Raw genomic sequence first — 18,422 nt, forward strand, 5'->3', positions numbered from 1 at the left:
AAGGTGTCGGATTTCATTAGAGACAATGGAGTTAATTTTTGATCAGCTAAAATGTGTTGAGAAAGCATCTCACCAGCTAGCCGAGATGCAACTGTTCTATCAAAATTGTATACGGATTGTCATGCGAGCACGATCTTGCACATTACCGTTACTTTTTCATTCCAATTCCGCTACAGAGTATAAACGCGATTGTTTATGCACGTACATCAGGACATCTCACGTTGTTGAGATATTAGATGGGATGGATCCACATATGCGAAAGCATATGATAGACAATTTTTTCGATATGATAGATTCATCTCAAAGTACAGCTCAAGTCCCTTCATACAACACAGAACATAGAGATCGACCTACGGATAGAGATGAGCAAAGTGGGCGTCGCATACCTTCTTTTGCAAATGCATCCACTTCAGAATCTAGGATCTAGGGTCTCTCAAACTTAGGGAGAGGAAGACGTGGAAGGGGGTCAAAGGTTCACAATACTCAAACGACCCATGATCACTCTCCAGTTCTACCCATCCATGATACTTATATTGAGAAATTACCTATACCTCTACAGCATTATATTTCTTACACTGTTGATGTTAAACCTGATGGTCATTGTGGATTTAGGGCAATAGCTGCACTAATTGGGTATGGTGAAGAAGATTGATTTCAAGTACGATTTGAACTTATAGAAGAGATTCAACAAAATAAGGATCTATATGATCAATTTTATTCAGATCGAAATTTGGTAGTCAATCTATTATTCTCATTGAATTGGTTCAAGCCATCGGCACTAGAAATGTATTGGATGGACTCTATGTCATTGTATCAAGGTGCTATCTTGTACTACATACATTTGGTGAGAATGTTGGGAGTTTTTTTACTCACTTTCCATTAAGAACTCCAGTTCCAAACTAAGAGCGTCGAGAAATAGCTATTGCCCATGTTGGCAATCACTTCGTGCAAGTTTTCTTACACCCTCATTACCCTGTACCACCCATTCCAACGTGATGATGGTGACATTCATCGAACGAATCTAACTGATGAGTCACTCGTTATAGGACACGTGTTCATTTATGGTACGAAGTAATAGGTACACCACCACCAAACGCGTCAGGAGCAGAATTTAGAGGCAATATTGATTACAATTTCTATTTTTATATATTTTTGTTTTTTTTTATTATTACATGTACTCTTTATTTGAAAAAAATGTTTGTTCCTAAGTTATGATATTAATTGTTAGTATTTTTTTGTTAGTTTCAAATATATAATTTTTATTTTGATCCATATTGTTATACTTTTTTTAATCTTTACAAATAATAACTGTTAAAATCTACAACTAAAAAATAAATAAAAGATTATAAACATATAATTAAAAAAAATATTCAAAAAAAATAAAACTGTTAAAAAAATAAAATTAATAAAAAAAATAATCTAGTTAAAAACAAAACAAAACCAATAATAAAAAAAAACAAAACTAAAAAAAATCCCATAGAAGCCTTTAAAAAAAAGCACTCTCATATAGAAAGGGTATAAGCGTAAAAGGCTAGAAACAAAGAGCAACTTTAGGGTGGAGCCGGGGAGGAGAATGTGTCAGGGGAGGTGCGAAAAGCACCTATCGATGTTTACCCACTTCAGTCAGTGCATAAAGAAAACCTATTTGAGTTTTTTCTTGTTCCTTTTCAAGAAAAATTGGCTGAAAATTTGGTAATCTGCACAATACATGTGAGCACATGACGATTTTGACAAAGGTTGAGCCACAGCTACCAAATCAAGGCAGTGATCCCAATGATATATTTGAGTTACTAAACCATTAAATTATTAAGAAGCAATGGCCATCGGTCATTTTAGATAATAACAAAAGTAGAGAAGTATAAAATTAGGGACGTGCCACTTGATTAGATCCAACCAACACCTCTGCCACTATGAAATTGCAGTACATCAGCAATAAAAAATTTCACAGAAAAAAGTCCATCTTAAATTCTGATATTTATATGTGATAGCCACTGCCATCACAGTGCCAGGCAACTTTATTGTGCACCTAGTCAGATCAATCCATAGAATCATTGGTTCAACTAGTCACGCCAAATTACTAGGTTAGACCAATTGATCTGAATCAAGACAACAGTGTTGAAAAGAGATAATGGGAAATAAAGGATTAAAATAATAGAGATGATAAGGATTACATAAAATGAGGAATAAAATCATAAACTTTCAAATTAAGTACAATGTAATTATTTGGCTTAATTTAGGGTTTTTTTTTCCTAAGGTAGAGATCATAGAGTTGTATATATATTTGTATCATCTTTCAATGAGAAATACATAGATTTCTTCATAATTCTTTTATACTTCCATTGATTTCATGGTATCAGAGCAAGGTCCCAATCACATCAAGAATTCGACCATAGATTCGTCAAATTCTCTTGGAACCATCGTCGCAACTTTGGGTGTGAATCATTTTCTACATATTGGTCAAATTTCAAAGAATGGTTTCAAGCCGTGCTTTTGGTGATTCGAGGAAAAAGAAAAATGGGTTATATAACTCGTGAAACACCAATCCCATCTAGTGATGCAACGTACAATGCATGGAAAATCGAAAATTCCATTGTTATGACTTGGTTAATCAATTCAATGGAGCCTCAAATTGGAAGAACTTATCTATTCTATAATAATGCTCAAGAAATATGGAAGGTAGTCCAAGAGATGTACTCAGATCTTCAAAACACATCCTAATATTTTGAAATCTGATCAAATATGCATAACATGCAGCAAGGATCAATGTCAATGACTGAGTATTACAATCGTCTGATTGATCTATCACAAAAAAATGGATCTTTTTTACACAATTCCATGGAAGTGTGTTGAAGATGGAGTGTAGTATAACAAATCCCTTGAAAAATATCAGATATTCGACTTTTTTCAAGGCCTCAACAAAGACTTGGATGAACGCATTCTAGGAGTCAAACCTCTTCCTTCACTCCATGAAATATTTTCTCAAATTCGACGAGAAGAAAGCAAGAAGAAAGTTATGATGAAGCCTTCCACTCTTAACGTCGTAGAAGAGCAACCACAAGGATCCGCCCTTGGCAGCCACTCAACCACAATTTCATAAACAGAGAGAAAATAAACTATGATGTGAGCATTGTGGGAAGTCAAATCACACCAAAGGAACTTGTTGGCATAAAAAAATCCCCAGGTCAAGGGATAGGAAAACCATCAGCTCACAAAAAAGACGGTAAAGTCCCTATTACTCATGAAGACTCCTCTCGCACCTTTTACTCATGAACAAATGGAGATTTTGAAGTCCCTACTCCACAAAAACCAAAATCCTGAAATTTTGGACTCCACTTCTAAGGCTTCAACCACCCAACAAGGTAATATCTCATCAACCTTATTATCACAAAGGAATGATAAAGATAAATGGATTGTTGACAATGGTGCATCTGATCACATGACATGGCAATGTATAGTTTTTTCAAATTACAAAACATGCACCAATGAAGTAAAAGTTTTAGTAGCAAATGGAAATACAATTACAGTGGCAGGAATTGGAGATGTTCTTGTTCCAGGACTTCAATTGAAATATGTCTTGCATGTTCCAAATTCAAAATGCAGTTTCTTATCTATTAGCAAAATAATTAAGGAACAAAACAGTAAAGTAACATTTCTTTATAATCATTGTGTATTTAAATATTCGTCTTCGGGGAAGATGATTGACAATGTTGAAGAACTTAGATTGAGAATTACATCAATTAGATGTTTTAAATGCATTTCTAAATGGGACTCTAAATGAAGAAGTCTATATGAAGATACCCCTGGGTTCGAGAACAAGGAAACATAAGGAGTTTGCAAGTTGAAGAAGTCCCTATACGTATTAAAGCAATATCCTAGGGTGTGATTCACTCGATTCAGCACTGTCATGAAAAGCTTGGGTATACACAGAGTCAAGCAGATCAGTCTCTATTCATTAGACAGTCAAGGGATGGAAAGAAATCTATTTTGATTGTGTATGTTGATGATATGGTGATCACGGGTGATGACAATGATGAGGTTGCAAACCTGAAAGGGCTGCTACAATCTGAATTCAAGGTAAAAGACCTTGGAAGACTTCAATATTTCCTTGGAATGGAAATAGTTAGAAACAAAACTGGGACTTTCATTTTACAAAGGAAATATACCATCATCTACTAAAGGAAATAGGAAAACATAGCTGTCGTCCAGCAAGTACTCTAATGGAAAAAAATTGAAGGCAACAAAATACAAAAGATGATGCTCCACTTAATAAAGAGAGGTATCAACGTCTTGTCGGAAAACTAATCTATTTATCACTTACTAAGCCTGATATTGCCTATAGTGTTAGCATAGTTAGTCAATTTATGCACGCCCCCACTGTGAGACATCAAATTGCAGTGGACTAGATTCTTTGATATTTAAAAGGGACTCCAGGGGAAGGTATACTTCTCAAGAAAAGTGATAATGGAATAGTTGAAGGATTTCCCGATGCTGATTAGGCTAGTTCACTTGAAGATAATATTGGACTAAAGTTTGGGAGAATGTTGTTACATGGCGGAGCAAGAAACAAACAGTTGTTTCAAGTAGTGTAGAAGCAGAATATTGACTCATCGCACAAGGGATGTGTGAATTAATTTGGATTGAACGACTATAGTCAAACCAATATGTTCAATTTGAAGACCACATGAAGTTGTATAGTGATAGTAAATCAATTAATGCAGTGGTTCACAATCCTATTCAACATGATCGGACTAAGCATGTTCATATCGACAGAAACTTTATAAAATATGAGATTGAACATGGGAAGATCCATCTTTACTATGTACCTTCAAAATCATAAGATGTTGACCTTCTTACTAAACCATTACTAAAGAAAATGTCGGAAGAAAATGTGTCGAAGTTGTGAATGATCAATATCGATTCACCAATTTGAGGAGTGTTGGAAAGAGATCATGGAAAATAAGGAATCAAAATAATATCAGAAAAAAATGATAAGGATTACGTAAAATAAGGAATAAAATCATAATCTTTCAAATTAGGTATGATATAATTATTTGGCTTAATTATAGGGATTTTTTCCTAAGGTAGAAATCATAGAGTTGTATATATATTTGTATCATCTTTCAATGAGAAATATACAGATTTCTTCATAATTATTTTCTACTTCCATTGATTTCAAACAGAAGCATGGATTAACCCAACATATAAAGGTCGAAACCCAATTGCGGCGCACCGGGATTTTCTTCCAATGGGATGACAACACTAAGAATGTGGCCGCTTGGATAGGCATCTGCGAGCGCTTCCCAATTTACCTTGGTAGCCGATGGAAAACTTTCTGATAACCTCCAGGATTAGTCAGTTCGAAGAGCGAGATACCTAGATTCAAAAAAAAATACAGCTCATCCCCATCCTCAGAGTCTTCTTACTTCTTTCCTCTTATTTAGAGCCATCAGCATGACACGAAGGCTATATTGTTTCTACAGCAGATATTTTAAACCTTGTATAGAATTGCTTAGTATTGCAACAGAAGGCCTAGTCCTAATTGGCAGAATTGGTCAACACCGATATGGATAGTTTGATTTGAGTATCAGGCTAATGGCAATGGTCAATCTGATTTTTTTCTCAGGAATGACGTCTCACAAAGAAAAGAAAGATTTAGAAGTTTAAGAAAAAACTAGAGATACAAAGAGAATAACTATAAAGTATAAATTACTTAAATTACATTATAAATTCAAGGATATCTAATAAAATTTGCTCAAATTGAGAGTGAAAATGAATGAAATTGAGTAAAAAATTGTTAAATTAGCGGTCACTTTAAACCAATGGCATACATGGATAGGAAAAAAAAACATCATAAAACAAAGAAATTCACACTGTGGCAAGAACAAACTTACTTGTCATCTTGTGCGGTTAGATGTAATGCAGACAGAGACAATGAACAAAGTATATCAACCACAACAGCCTCAGAACCCTCCTTGGCATCTAATGACTGGGCAAGTTTTATCAAGCAAGAAAGGAAAGGAGAAGATCTCCAATCGTTCGCAACATACATATTTCCATCACTAGTCCCCTCATCACGTTTTTGTTTATCAAAAACTACAGACGCAAGAGCACTTCTTCCCTGACAGCATGAAACTATTGCCATAAAAGTGAGAAGACATGATAGCAACTCCCTTCCTACAGGTAAAACCTGGTAATGCAAAAGGTTAGATGGTCATTGTTCTTAAAGAAATTAAAACATTTCCATTGAAATCCAATAAAACTATAAAAGGATACAAGTTGAGCTACAAAAAACTTGATAATGGCAATCTGATATGGCAAACACATCATTAGTTATATTATTTAGATGAGTTACTAGAATCTGTTGAAAAATATTTTACCTATGTTTGGTGCACATTAAGGAAAACAGTTTCCCTTCACAAGGTCAAAACAATCAAGAAGTTTGCCCAAGCAGGCCTGCTCAATCAAATTGACCAGAATGCATCGGCTTGTGTACAAGTAGTTTCAGTTTTGTATTAACTATTACAGTTGCCTCTAATTATTTCTATAATTATTTCAATCGCATGTCTTGTTTCACTCGAGTGAAACCATACAACCCATGATCATAGCGCTTTGACAGGCTACCTCTTGCAATTCTAGAAACAAATACAGGATGTTAGAAGATGCTTTGGTAGGCACTTAGAGTAAGGTTAAGCTTTAAAACTATAACTTGGAGTCAGCTTGCTCATAAAGATGATCTTCAAGAGTAATTAATCCTGCATCAGATTTTGTTAACTAATTTGGTAAAAAGTTACACATAGAAAGAGATTTGGTCCAGCAGGCAGACTGCAAGACAGCTATAACAGCACCCCCATCAGAAATTAACACCTAGCTTAAAACTCTCATATTTACTCAAACCAAGCATAAAACTGCAAGGTCCTTAGCTTACTTTTCATGATCTTAGAAAGTTAGGAATCAAATCTCATAGTTTAACTTTCATATTTAAATACTTTATGAATAGTTGATAGTTGTTCAAGAGTACCAACTAGTCCACAAATAATTGAGAATAATTGAAGTTGCTTGTATCAAGTTTTAAACTTGGTGGGCGACACAGTTGCAGTGATCCATCAAAATGAAACTATTTTGGTATCGTTCATTCGTTCTAAAGTGCCAACATATGGTGCATGTGGGAAATTGAAGGTGAAGAGAGAAAGAGATGAAGAAGAAGAGAAGTTACCTAAGCACTAATCCTCAAGTGGATAGTACGATTTCAACACCATAGCACCATGTTGTTCTAACACTCTGCACACTTCAGATATGCTGAAGCATAACAAGACTATTGAAATTATAAAAAGGCAGCCCGGTGCACGAAGCTCCCGCAGTGCGGGATCCTGGGGAAGGATCCATTGTACGCGGTCTTACCCTACTTTTTGCAAAAGACTGTTTCCAGGATTCGAACGCGTGACCTTTTAGTCACATGGCAACAACTTTACCGTTGCGCCAAGGCTCCCCTTCAAATGGATTAGATTTAATTTTGTTAAAGCTTACTACGACATATTCAAATGGATTTACTCCAATAAATTCTTCACTTAAATTTTCTAGTATTAATAAGAGTATATGATATATCAATTAGTAATTGAATCAAAATTGACTTTACTCATTTTACTTCAAGGCATTGAGATGAATTTATACAAAGTTTACTCTAATCTTCCACTTGTTACTTGTAAAATGAAGCTACAACAATTAGATAATCAACTGTGTTAAGCTTAAAAAAATAGCAAATATTCTTTATATCCATCTTGATGCATACCAAGGCATATATAATGCTAGCATACATGATATCAATACAAGTGGTAATTTTGCTAATTTATTGGAAGAGTACATTTTGACTGACTCCCGATACAATACAAGATTCGAACCACGGTTTGTATGATGGTCAATGCAATAGCAATCTTACATAAGAAAATGGCATAAATGAATGCAGGGTAAGTGTGGAATGAGTCAAGTGATCTTGCAAAATAAAAATTGATGAGGTTAACACTACCATAAAAAACACTCCCAACAGTTTGTAACAAAATTAAGAACAAAATTTCAAACTTACCTGTAATAGTACAAGGATTTGATGTACAATAAAGAAACTTTCTTCATTGATGATGCTATCTACTTCCCTATAAATTCAAAGAATACTATTATATATACTCACAAGATGAATATATGACATGATATCAGAATAGGAAAAAAGGGAGAAACCAAATATAATAATTTACTGACCTCTCTAGTGATGGACTTTGTTTTACAGGGGATTGTGAAGTGAACACCAATGACAGAGACTTTAATACAGGAAAGCTCCAAGTAAGCATAGAAATGTTTTTAGAGGGAACTCTACTATCAAGAGATAGCTTTCCCTCCGTTTTAAATATATTACAGCATCTTAGAAGAACTTTTCCCATTATTCTTAATGCCTGCATCTTAAGTAATAACAACTGGAAAAGGCAAACTAACTGAATCAGTACTTTCTGGTTGAAAAAAAAAAGCACAGTGAAATATAACCTAAGTCACCTTGGCGTGGGGATGTTCCAACAAACTAGAAATGAAATGCAGTAACTGATACACCTGAAAAATAAATAAAATTATGATGATATGTTTAAGTTCTCTTTAGAAAGTAAATTATAATGATATTGTTACATAACCTTAAAAGTATCCATTTCTGATGAGGAGGTTTCATCAATATGAGAATCCAGCCAAGAAAATATTGGGCGCAGCAGGACAACTGCACATTCTTCTTTTTGGCAAGCAATGCGAATAATGAAAACCCGGAGCATATCTTGTATAACAAGTAGAGCCTATAGAAAGCAGCAATTAAGCTATGTGATGTGAACCAATTTAAAGTATAAGAGAAATTCAAAAATCTGCAGCATCTGAAGTCAATACATACAGAAAATGCAAAATGCAACACAATTTGGCCAACTCTGTCAAGTTGGGGTGTCAACCGAATGAGTAAAACTGATGTGTGTTCCGGATGCAAATGCCAGTTGATGTCTTTTTCTGCTTGAGGGCCTAATAATGTCCCAATACTCAAGGTTCGAAGTGCGCTTAGCGGAGGCATTTCATTTTTCCACAACCAGATGTCTTCATCTGGAAATAGATCACCCTTCACATGGAAATGAAACACAAATGGTAATATCAAGACATTAAAATCTTTTGAACGTTAAATGAAGAATTATAAGTCATTAAAAGATGCAAACCAGAAGGCAAAAGATACTGCAAGCATCTTTTGGACCCAAAGCAAGTGATGAAGTTGCCTGAACACTCTCGAGAATGCAGTGAAAAAGGCCAGGTGTCCAACCAAAGACTGGCCAGCATGCAAGTGACGATGTAAGCAGATGACAAACAGCACTAAAACCAACAGTGGAGCTTGGATAGGGGAATGACAAATCTGCGGCACATGCTGCTAATTTCAGACTGCAAAATAAAAGTTCATCTTTAGATGTGCAGAGCAAGTGATCATTCTAAGGAAAAAAGAATACTTTACCTTACTTCTCGGTGTAACTGCAAAAGGGCATTCATTAATTTTTTGTTGCGATATTGGTCTTTAGCGTCCTAAAATGAGAAATGTCATGTAAGAAAAGATAATTTTCTATAAAAAATTTTGAAAGTATGCAGCCAAGGGAAATGCTGTAAATTCTCATCGACAGAAGGATTCTTATTGAATATGTTTAATTTAAACCGACACAGAAACCAGTCATACATCATATTGTGGCATAGAAACATGAATCATAAATCAGCAAAAAATAGCAATATCATCTTGTTAGTATTATCATAACATAAATAGCTTGATGATAACTATGATAACAATGAATAAAAGTCAAGACTTGTAAAGAGACAAGAAATAGTTCTTATGAGGATATGCCCACTAAAAACTAGCTGCTTAGCAGATAAAATAAATAAACCAGTAAATAAAAAGTATGCAAAGAAAATATTATAAGAACCACCTAAGTCATAACAAATTTATGTAGACACGCCTTCAATTAAGTGTGCATAATCAACAAGCAAAAAGATGAACAAAATCAAACAAGCACCTACATCATAAAGTGGTTTGAGATGTAAAAAAAAGTAGTGGGCAAAGGAATGTGTGTAGGTATAACAAGCATCTACATTAAGGATGCAAAATCAACAAGAAGAATTAGTTTGAGATGAACAAAAACAATCCAAAAAGAATACCATGAAATAAAAGTGGTTTCCCGAGGAATTAATTTTTTTTCTAAGAATAAGAATTGTCTGTTGCTGCATGTTGAGGGTAATCAAAGTACTTACTTGTAATTTCTTAAGAAGATTTATCAGCAAGAGAAGCGAAGGAATCATCAGATCAATGAGACTCTGATCATGACTTCTATCCAGGAGTATATCAGTGGTTGTATTGTATTCTGCGCCATCATCGACAAGATAATCTGAAGTTGGAGTAGATCACAAAACTTAGACAAACATTGAATATACTGAAGTTGGCAGTATCTGAAGAAAGCAATTAGATACATTTTCAAATCAAATGGTTCAAACAATAAACTATATATTGATCATCATGAAAAAAATTTTGTTAAACTACCTTGTTTCACTTTCTTGCAAAGTTTATGCCCAGTACTAATTTCAAAATGTTCTGCTGTTGAGTTTACCAGGTCAAATAGGAAGCTATGATTCATTTAATAGTTCCTAATAAATCCAAAAACATCCAGTTTTGTATAGAACCAAAACAAAGCTGAGAATCTTTTAGAACCTCATGGCTCCATACCCTATTTGTAACTCAACAGAAAATATAAAAGCTTCCTGGAAGAGGTTCTTCAATGTATATCTTGTTTAATCGACAATATGAAATGAATGAAACATATATATTAATCAACGATTTACATCAAGATACCATCAGTTTAAATCATTGACTGGACAAATATAGTCTAGGGTCAAACAATGGCAAACCATGGTACAGATCTACAATGCTGATCATTTCACTGCTGGAGAAAATATCTCAACCAACATCACCAAAGCTTAAGCGTCTGTTGCTCCATTGCTGGAGGAAGAAGAAAACCACCTCAACTCAAAAGAAGACTCATGTCATTGTCACAAGAGGAAGAAGCTGCCCGCCTTGATTCTTTGGCACTTCATCATTGGAGGAAGTTCACTTCATCAATGGGAGAAGGCCACTTCAGTGTGTTCTAGACAAGCAGAATCATGCAAAGACTATAATGCAAAATTCCAATGACTCAATCACTTCTGTGTTCTGGTTGATCAATGGCACAAATGTTCCACCCATATTGACCAACACAGTGGTTTTTTAAACCGTGCTCTTTGCTAAGCAAACAAATCACTAGCATGATGACCTATTAATAACAAAATGAATCTCATGCACTATAGGTGGCCTTTATGCCAAAGCAACTTAGTTAAATGTTATCCATTTGCAATAGACAAGCCCATTATGCTTAACCAAAGCACCACTTGCTTAAGCAAAAATTGGGTTGTCAAGAGCAAAAAAGACGCACCAAAAGATAAACTATTCATTCAAAGAATTGGTGGACCTTTCCTTTGGATAATTAGAATGGAGGAAACTGCGCTAACAACAAAGGAGTCCAATATTATAAAAACATTAAAGACCTCACCATAACTATTTGACAATCGTTCAACCATTGATTTGCAATTGACTAGCACCACATATACAAGAGTCACTGCTCCTTCTTCAAAAAGAGAAGCTGCTACAACCTTCAGAAAAGAAAATAATCAGATGAAATAAAAAATCATATCCGGAAAAGAGGATATGGTAATGCTGGGGAAAGAACATACTGGATCATCTGATATAAATGCCAGTATTCGAAAAGTTGTTGTCAGTTGAACTATAGAACTATTACACAGGGTAACTCCATCAAAGTACTTATCCGAGACAAGTTTCCCAAGAAGATTATCAACAATCTGAGCATCTGAGTTGTTTGTCAAGTCACCAATAACATTTTCGACATCAATTGTGTCAGATACTAGTATACTAGACGAACTAAGATGAGCATCTCCACCAGAAGCCAAAACAGCAGCATATCGTAGAAGGCCAATAGCCCCATTTTTATGATAAACAACACCAGCATCTATCCACTCTAGCAACCTTGTGGGTGCATCTTTTCTGTTGGTCCCATGAGAAGAAAAGTGTAAAGCCTTATGAAGTTCCACAGCATGTCCAATCCAAGAACTGAGGGATGATGCAGAAGAGTCTGTCACGATGATTTCAAATATTTCTGCAGCTGAATGGAAGATGGCTAGACTCAAAGGGGAAGTTTCTGAATTCAGTAAAATAATAGATTTAGTAAAACCAGCAAGTTTCTAGGCAGGCAATTAGAAGAAATCAACATAAAAGTACTATCAATACCATTTCTTTTAACAGTTGGCTCTAATTCTGTGTATGATCGCAGTGTGTCCAACAAAACTGATACCACCTGCAACATCAAACTGATTACCATCAGAAGGTAAAAGATCATTTTGAGAACAACATGATCATAAAATACCTCAGGAAAGTGACACAGAACTAACAACGCTTGCCGACCAGAGTCAGACCTGTATTTTAACTCTGATTCAAAAAAGATATAAAGTTTATACACAAAGCACTAGTCTATGATGTAGAACCTGGAAATGGCACAAAGCTCCCATAGAATCCACAGAAGTTCATCAGAATGTGGATCTGTTGCAAGCAACAGATCAATAGCAATTCCCTAAAAAAATAAAAATAACAGCCAATGAGAGCAGAGGAAAAACAGTAGGATCCCCAACAGTAATCATCGCTAATCCCCAGTAGAAGATCCATTTTGAGAAAAGTAGAAACAAGGGGGGAAAACAGACTTGGAGCAAAAAAAAATTGGTCAAGTTCCGATTACATAAAATAAAGTTCATTCATGGATAATGTCCAATAGCTCATATGAAAAAGCATTGTAATCATAAATAACGTTTCAAAGTGTTATTTTAAAAATTATACCTTAGTACAATAAAAAGATGATTCCGTTACCACCTAAGAAATAAAATTTTGAGTTAAAAATAAAGACCAATTTACACAAGAATTAACCATTGTAAACCAACTTTGATGGGAACCCACTATGACATGATTGACCCTTGATATGACTATCAAAGAAGAAAAACATAGGATTACATTAAGGAACCAGGACTCTGTATCCTGATCACTCAGGAAAAATTCATAAAAGTCTGTTTCTCTCAAGCCTATTAGACTGTTGACTTTTCTTGAGATATTGCATCTGAAATATTTTTGATGGGGCATGCATGTACCAAACTAGAGATTGTGTCAATAAAATCAGTTTAGTTAACCATACTAACCACTTTGAGATGAAGCTCAGTGATCATGGCAACTTCCTGTGGATGACAAATGAATCCCTTTGATAGAAAAACTGCTGCCTGTCTAAGAGTCATGCACTCTTTTTTTGTTGTCTCTTCAACATCTTGAAGAGAAAGAACCAAAAGTTCAGTTGCTTCACGATGAGCAAGTAAGAAGCAAAGACCTGAAAACCAATTAAGTTAAATTAACGACATTAGGGTCAATGCCATATTAAAATAAGCCCCATAAACACCTATTGGGGGTCGGCTAATAATGACCATTGCTGTGACAAATGAAACCAAAATGAAAAAGGAATAAGAAGAGAGAACCTGAACGATGAAAGAGAAAATTAAGAAGAGCATATTCAACTGAAGTTGTAATCTCCATAAAAACATCTGCTTGCTTGTCATTTGATGAGCGCAAAACAGGAGATGATAAGAGGGCTGCTGAGAGTGGGAAGAAACCCCTTTCCTATTGCCGTAATGTAAAAGCAATCATAAGCCTCATTAAATATTTGTTAATAATCTGCTTTTCTAAAACTCAAATGAGCATTCCAAAGATAGCAGATAATAATCAAAAAAGAAACACACAACAAGAAATATCATTAACTTCCATGGCCTTCTGAAGTTTACACAAAAAAAAAATACCTCAAGAAGTGATAGCAAGCACAAGTCAACATCCCATCTTGCAAAAGTATATTTAGAAGTTGTTATGCCGTCAATAGTAGCTTTGTACGACAAGAAGCCTTCTGGTAGCCCCAAAATAGATAATTTTTGTGCAAAGGTGGCAGGTGATGGATCTTCAATAGGCTCATATAGGTTTATCAATTTCTGAGTGATAATAATTATCAGCAATTAGCTAATGCTTAATTGAAGTAGCTAAATCTACAACATAATAATACTTGTCAGCAAAATCAAATTTGAGACACTGGTCACTGGAACAGTACTTATAGTTTCATGCAAGTATAACAACAAGCAATGTAATGTTTCAAATACAATACAGGTCTAAGGCCATGCCATCACAGTGCTTGTAGGTTGTAGCTTCTGCTATGGCATGGCCCTGGCTTGTACTGCAGCATGCCACCGGTGTCCTAAATATGATCAGCTCGTGTATACTAAAGATCTAATCAGTAGAGAAAAACAAACCGCGATTTGCTTAAGATGAGAACTGGCAGCGACAAGTAATTCAATCCCCTCAGCCACCATCACATGATCACGAGATGGATTATCCAATAGAGACAATACTACAGACTGGAACATCAAGAAAAACAACAATTATAGTTTCTTGGACGGCAGTTAGTGGGAAACTAGCACCAAAAAAGCTATATACTAACCTCATATCTGGCTGCAACTTCATAGACCCGCAAACGGTGCAATATATATGATGCAAGAGAAGCAACATCATGCCGTTGCTTCCCCAACAATAGCCTTAGCAAAATTGAATAACCATTGCTGTTACCATCTGGGTAACTCTCATTTCCACGCGGCCACCAGCCTAAAAATCCTTCGCATCCTATGCCATGCCGAGTAGCGCATTCAACAACACCTAGCAACATTAATACGACGGCCGGAGAATTTTGCATCTTGCAGTCTAATAAATGAACAATTGTTTCCATGCCACCGCTATTTACAAAATGAAAGCATCCCTTTCTCCAACAGCAAAAGAGAAGAGCCAATCCCAATAGTAGAATCATTTGTTTGTTCTGAAAATAAAAACACTAATAACAGTGAAAAAGAAACTTTCTTTCCAACAAGAACTTTTAAAATTCAGATATCAATGAAGCAAAAGATTTACCTGAGAGACTAATTGCAACTCAGCATTTAAAGTGCTCTTAAAGGTGTCAAATTTGTTAAACATGCCAATTAGCAAATCAGAGATAAGTGCTTCAGCTGTCTCCGAACCAGCTATATCATCTGGTGACCAATTGTCTGTAAATACACCCTTGAATCTACCAAGCTCAAGAAGTTCTTTACTAGCCTGAGGAACAGCATCATTTAATTTCTCTGAATCTCTCTTGTAGTCAGTGATTCCTAATTCCATATTTTGGTCCCAGTAAAAGGTGCTGGTGCTACTCATGTTCCTAACACAGGACAGGACAGCTGATACAACATTACCTACAATCTCAGAAAGCTGATTTTCCACATCAGGAACTTCACTAAGCTTGACAGCTAACAGCAAAAACTGCTTCAAATGAGGAGAAACTTTGAATTTAGTAAAAGGTAAACTCATGAATTTTAAGGACGCAGTGGGCTCTACAAACAACAACTTGTTTGAATGCAATGCTGGTGGAAGATCTTCAAGTTTTCCTTCTGATGGGGAACAAACAACATTTGCAAGTGAATTGTCCATATCAAATCCAATATTAAATTGTCCAAGATCTTCAGCAGTATTTCCATAAACAATAAGAGTAAGACTTCGGTAACTTCCCCTGACAACCAAATGATTTGTAACTATGGCCTGCATCATCAGGTGTAACAACAATAAGCACAGTGGATAATCACATTAAAAATTGAACTTTTAACAATGACTTCAAGATACACACACACACCATCACAAAGCTAACAAATATATGCAGTATATTTCAAAATTGCAAAATGGACAAACATGAAAATAAACTTCTACCAGCATTGATATGTACTGGCTTGATCCTAAGTAGATAGCTTTCAAAACAATACTAAGACTAGATTAAAAGCAGTGCTTAAATATTTCAATCCCATGACGGTCACGAGGATCCATCAGGCTATTAAAATATCGGTGTTTTATCATCGGAGAGTACGATAACAAATTCAAAACAATTAAAAGAAAAAAAACACAGTTGTAAATTGTAAGTAGTGTTGGCACCATAACATACCAAAGCACCAGTTTTATGTCCACTGTGGACCACAAAAATTGGTTGGTCTGTCTACTGGTCCATGCTCGGACTGGTAATTACTAACATATGCCAGCACAGGCTGAAGTTTTTGTGCCCATGTCAGAGGTTACCAGTATAGATAAAACACAGGTCAAAACAAACAAGAAGATATCTTTCAGAAAATTTGTTAGTCGTAAGCCAATTGGCTTAACTACAGAATAGTTAAAGTACTACCTGAGAGTGTTGTTACCTAGAGTCTAGTATGAGTATATGACATGACATCGACATGGATGTGGATTCAAGTGTCTGACTCAACTATTTATAAAACTTCAACACGTGATCAATAAGGATGTTGACTGCCCAATCAAAGTATCATGTGTCAAGAGTACAGAATGGGTAAATGAAGAGCCCAGGCATAAGTAGAGACGGCAACAAAGATACTTGCCAACCATCCTTGTGAAGGGGAATCAAGCCAGTCTTCTGTGGAAATAGAGAATTTAAACCAAGCCATACATACTCGGACAATTGATATCCTCCGTAAGTTAGCCTGTTCCATGCAAAATCCGCCCACTGTTCACCAACTTCCAGAAAATTAGAACAGAAGTGATAAGTTCACCAACCCTCAACAACCATAATCCAAAGTTCTCCAGCGACTAGCTTCCTTCGCAGCAGCCAAACCATCTGCTCCCAATCTCCTTTTCATGGTATCTCTAATGATCAAAATGATACTTGATCTTCTAGTCATCCCTAACCTCTATTTAAGAAAATCTTCCATCGAGACGATTAAATGCTCCATCAAGTAACACCAGGCATTATTCAGACTTGAACATCATCTCATAAGTCATACCATTGTACTAACAACAGATCACTAGATGATCTTTCTCTATTTCATCTTAGAACTGTCGTCTAAAATGTCATATATCAACAAACCATCTCTTTTCAAGGTATTAAAAAGGGCTATGAATAGGTTGAAAATTTTAAAACAAGAAAAAAGGGGAGGAAGGAGCAAGAAAGGCAATATAACTTCTTCTCTGTTTCTCATAGAACTGTCATCTACAATCTCTTACATCGCATAAACAAGTAACCCCAAATATTTGCAAGGTATTAAAGATGTGTTTAGATAACTAAGAAGCAATACTAACCAGGCTATGAAACAAGATTACTAAGAAGCAGTACAATAATCATGCTTGGCTCAAATTGTTTAAATAACTAATCAAACCTAATTACAGTTAAGCTAACCTCAGCTCATTTACAAACCTAGCCTTATCCATGGATAATTAATGGCATGCCATGTCATTGCAACCTACTTAATTAAGGTTCTGAAAAGAAAGAATAGTTGGAAAAGAGACATAGTCTACTTAACTTCTACCACGCAACAGTCACAGGAGATTTCATTTTCCATTGATGGTAAATTGGTAATGTCTATTTTTCTTGCCAAATAATTTAAATTTCTTTAACTGAAATAGTTTGGAGAAATACCAAGGAGAATGAGAGCACAACTGTAACATAACTGGAGATACTAAAATTATGCATGAGTTCTTTGATTCCAAGTACAATATACTTCAAAGAATAATTCTCATGAAAATGAAAATGAAAAAAAAAAACATTTTTATAATGATCAACTAAGTAGACGCAATCCTTTGCTAAAATTTTTGAAGGAATTATTAGCAATTTCCAAATGGAATATAGACAGCCATCCAAGACTTTAAAATCACATTGAAGCTAGTTGTTACAAAACATGATTATGAACAATCAATATAAATTTAGAAATACAAACTGGTAACCAAAGAAAAGCTCTTTCCATACTAATATGCTTGTCATTGCATTTAAAAGTAGCAATTCATCCTTGTTAAAAAAATATTGCAGACACAAGGATTCAGTGGAACAATAGCACAAACTTGAAATTAGATGAAGAGATAATAAAATACCTCAACTTCCAAAACATTGGATGAAGAGTGTGAATAAAGAAAAGGCTGGCAAAGGCGCCTAAATCTCGATTCACCTTCACAATGAACAAAAATCTCTAGTGCAAAGGAAGGGGGTGAAGTGGCCCTGCATGAGAAATTTCAAAAGATTTCACATGGTAGAGCTTCATACTTGCTTAACTAAATTAAAATACGTGACCCTATGCAAGATTAACAAATTGGTGGCATGAAATTTAAATGAGATTGGTCAGTTTGCAAAGAGATAGACTGATTCACAAGACCCAATATCCAGAGAAAATTTTTGATTTTGTTCAAAGAGTGTATT

General features: G+C 35.2%; 1 protein-coding gene across 1 annotated transcript in view; it reads right to left on the minus strand.

Moving 5' to 3' along the window:
* Positions 1-18,422, minus strand: part of LOC122045870 (protein virilizer homolog) — a 39,264-nt gene that overhangs the window by 10,715 nt on the left and 10,127 nt on the right. The window contains exons 5-25 of the mRNA XM_042606273.1: positions 18,101-18,224; positions 15,116-15,778; positions 14,655-15,023; positions 14,467-14,571; positions 13,969-14,151; positions 13,651-13,792; positions 13,324-13,505; positions 12,625-12,710; positions 12,507-12,555; positions 12,371-12,437; positions 11,800-12,281; positions 11,619-11,718; positions 10,291-10,424; positions 9,509-9,576; positions 9,222-9,438; positions 8,912-9,127; positions 8,667-8,819; positions 8,536-8,589; positions 8,248-8,459; positions 8,078-8,144; positions 5,892-6,187 (exon numbers count right to left, since the gene is read on the minus strand). Coding sequence (XP_042462207.1) covers positions 5,892-6,187; positions 8,078-8,144; positions 8,248-8,459; positions 8,536-8,589; positions 8,667-8,819; positions 8,912-9,127; positions 9,222-9,438; positions 9,509-9,576; positions 10,291-10,424; positions 11,619-11,718; positions 11,800-12,281; positions 12,371-12,437; positions 12,507-12,555; positions 12,625-12,710; positions 13,324-13,505; positions 13,651-13,792; positions 13,969-14,151; positions 14,467-14,571; positions 14,655-15,023; positions 15,116-15,778; positions 18,101-18,224 — 3,969 coding nt within the window. The remainder of the gene's footprint in view (positions 1-5,891; positions 6,188-8,077; positions 8,145-8,247; positions 8,460-8,535; positions 8,590-8,666; positions 8,820-8,911; positions 9,128-9,221; positions 9,439-9,508; positions 9,577-10,290; positions 10,425-11,618; positions 11,719-11,799; positions 12,282-12,370; positions 12,438-12,506; positions 12,556-12,624; positions 12,711-13,323; positions 13,506-13,650; positions 13,793-13,968; positions 14,152-14,466; positions 14,572-14,654; positions 15,024-15,115; positions 15,779-18,100; positions 18,225-18,422) is intronic.

This window comes from Zingiber officinale, chromosome 2B, assembly GCF_018446385.1.
Source record: "Zingiber officinale cultivar Zhangliang chromosome 2B, Zo_v1.1, whole genome shotgun sequence".
Classification (NCBI taxonomy): Eukaryota; Viridiplantae; Streptophyta; class Magnoliopsida; order Zingiberales; family Zingiberaceae; genus Zingiber; species Zingiber officinale.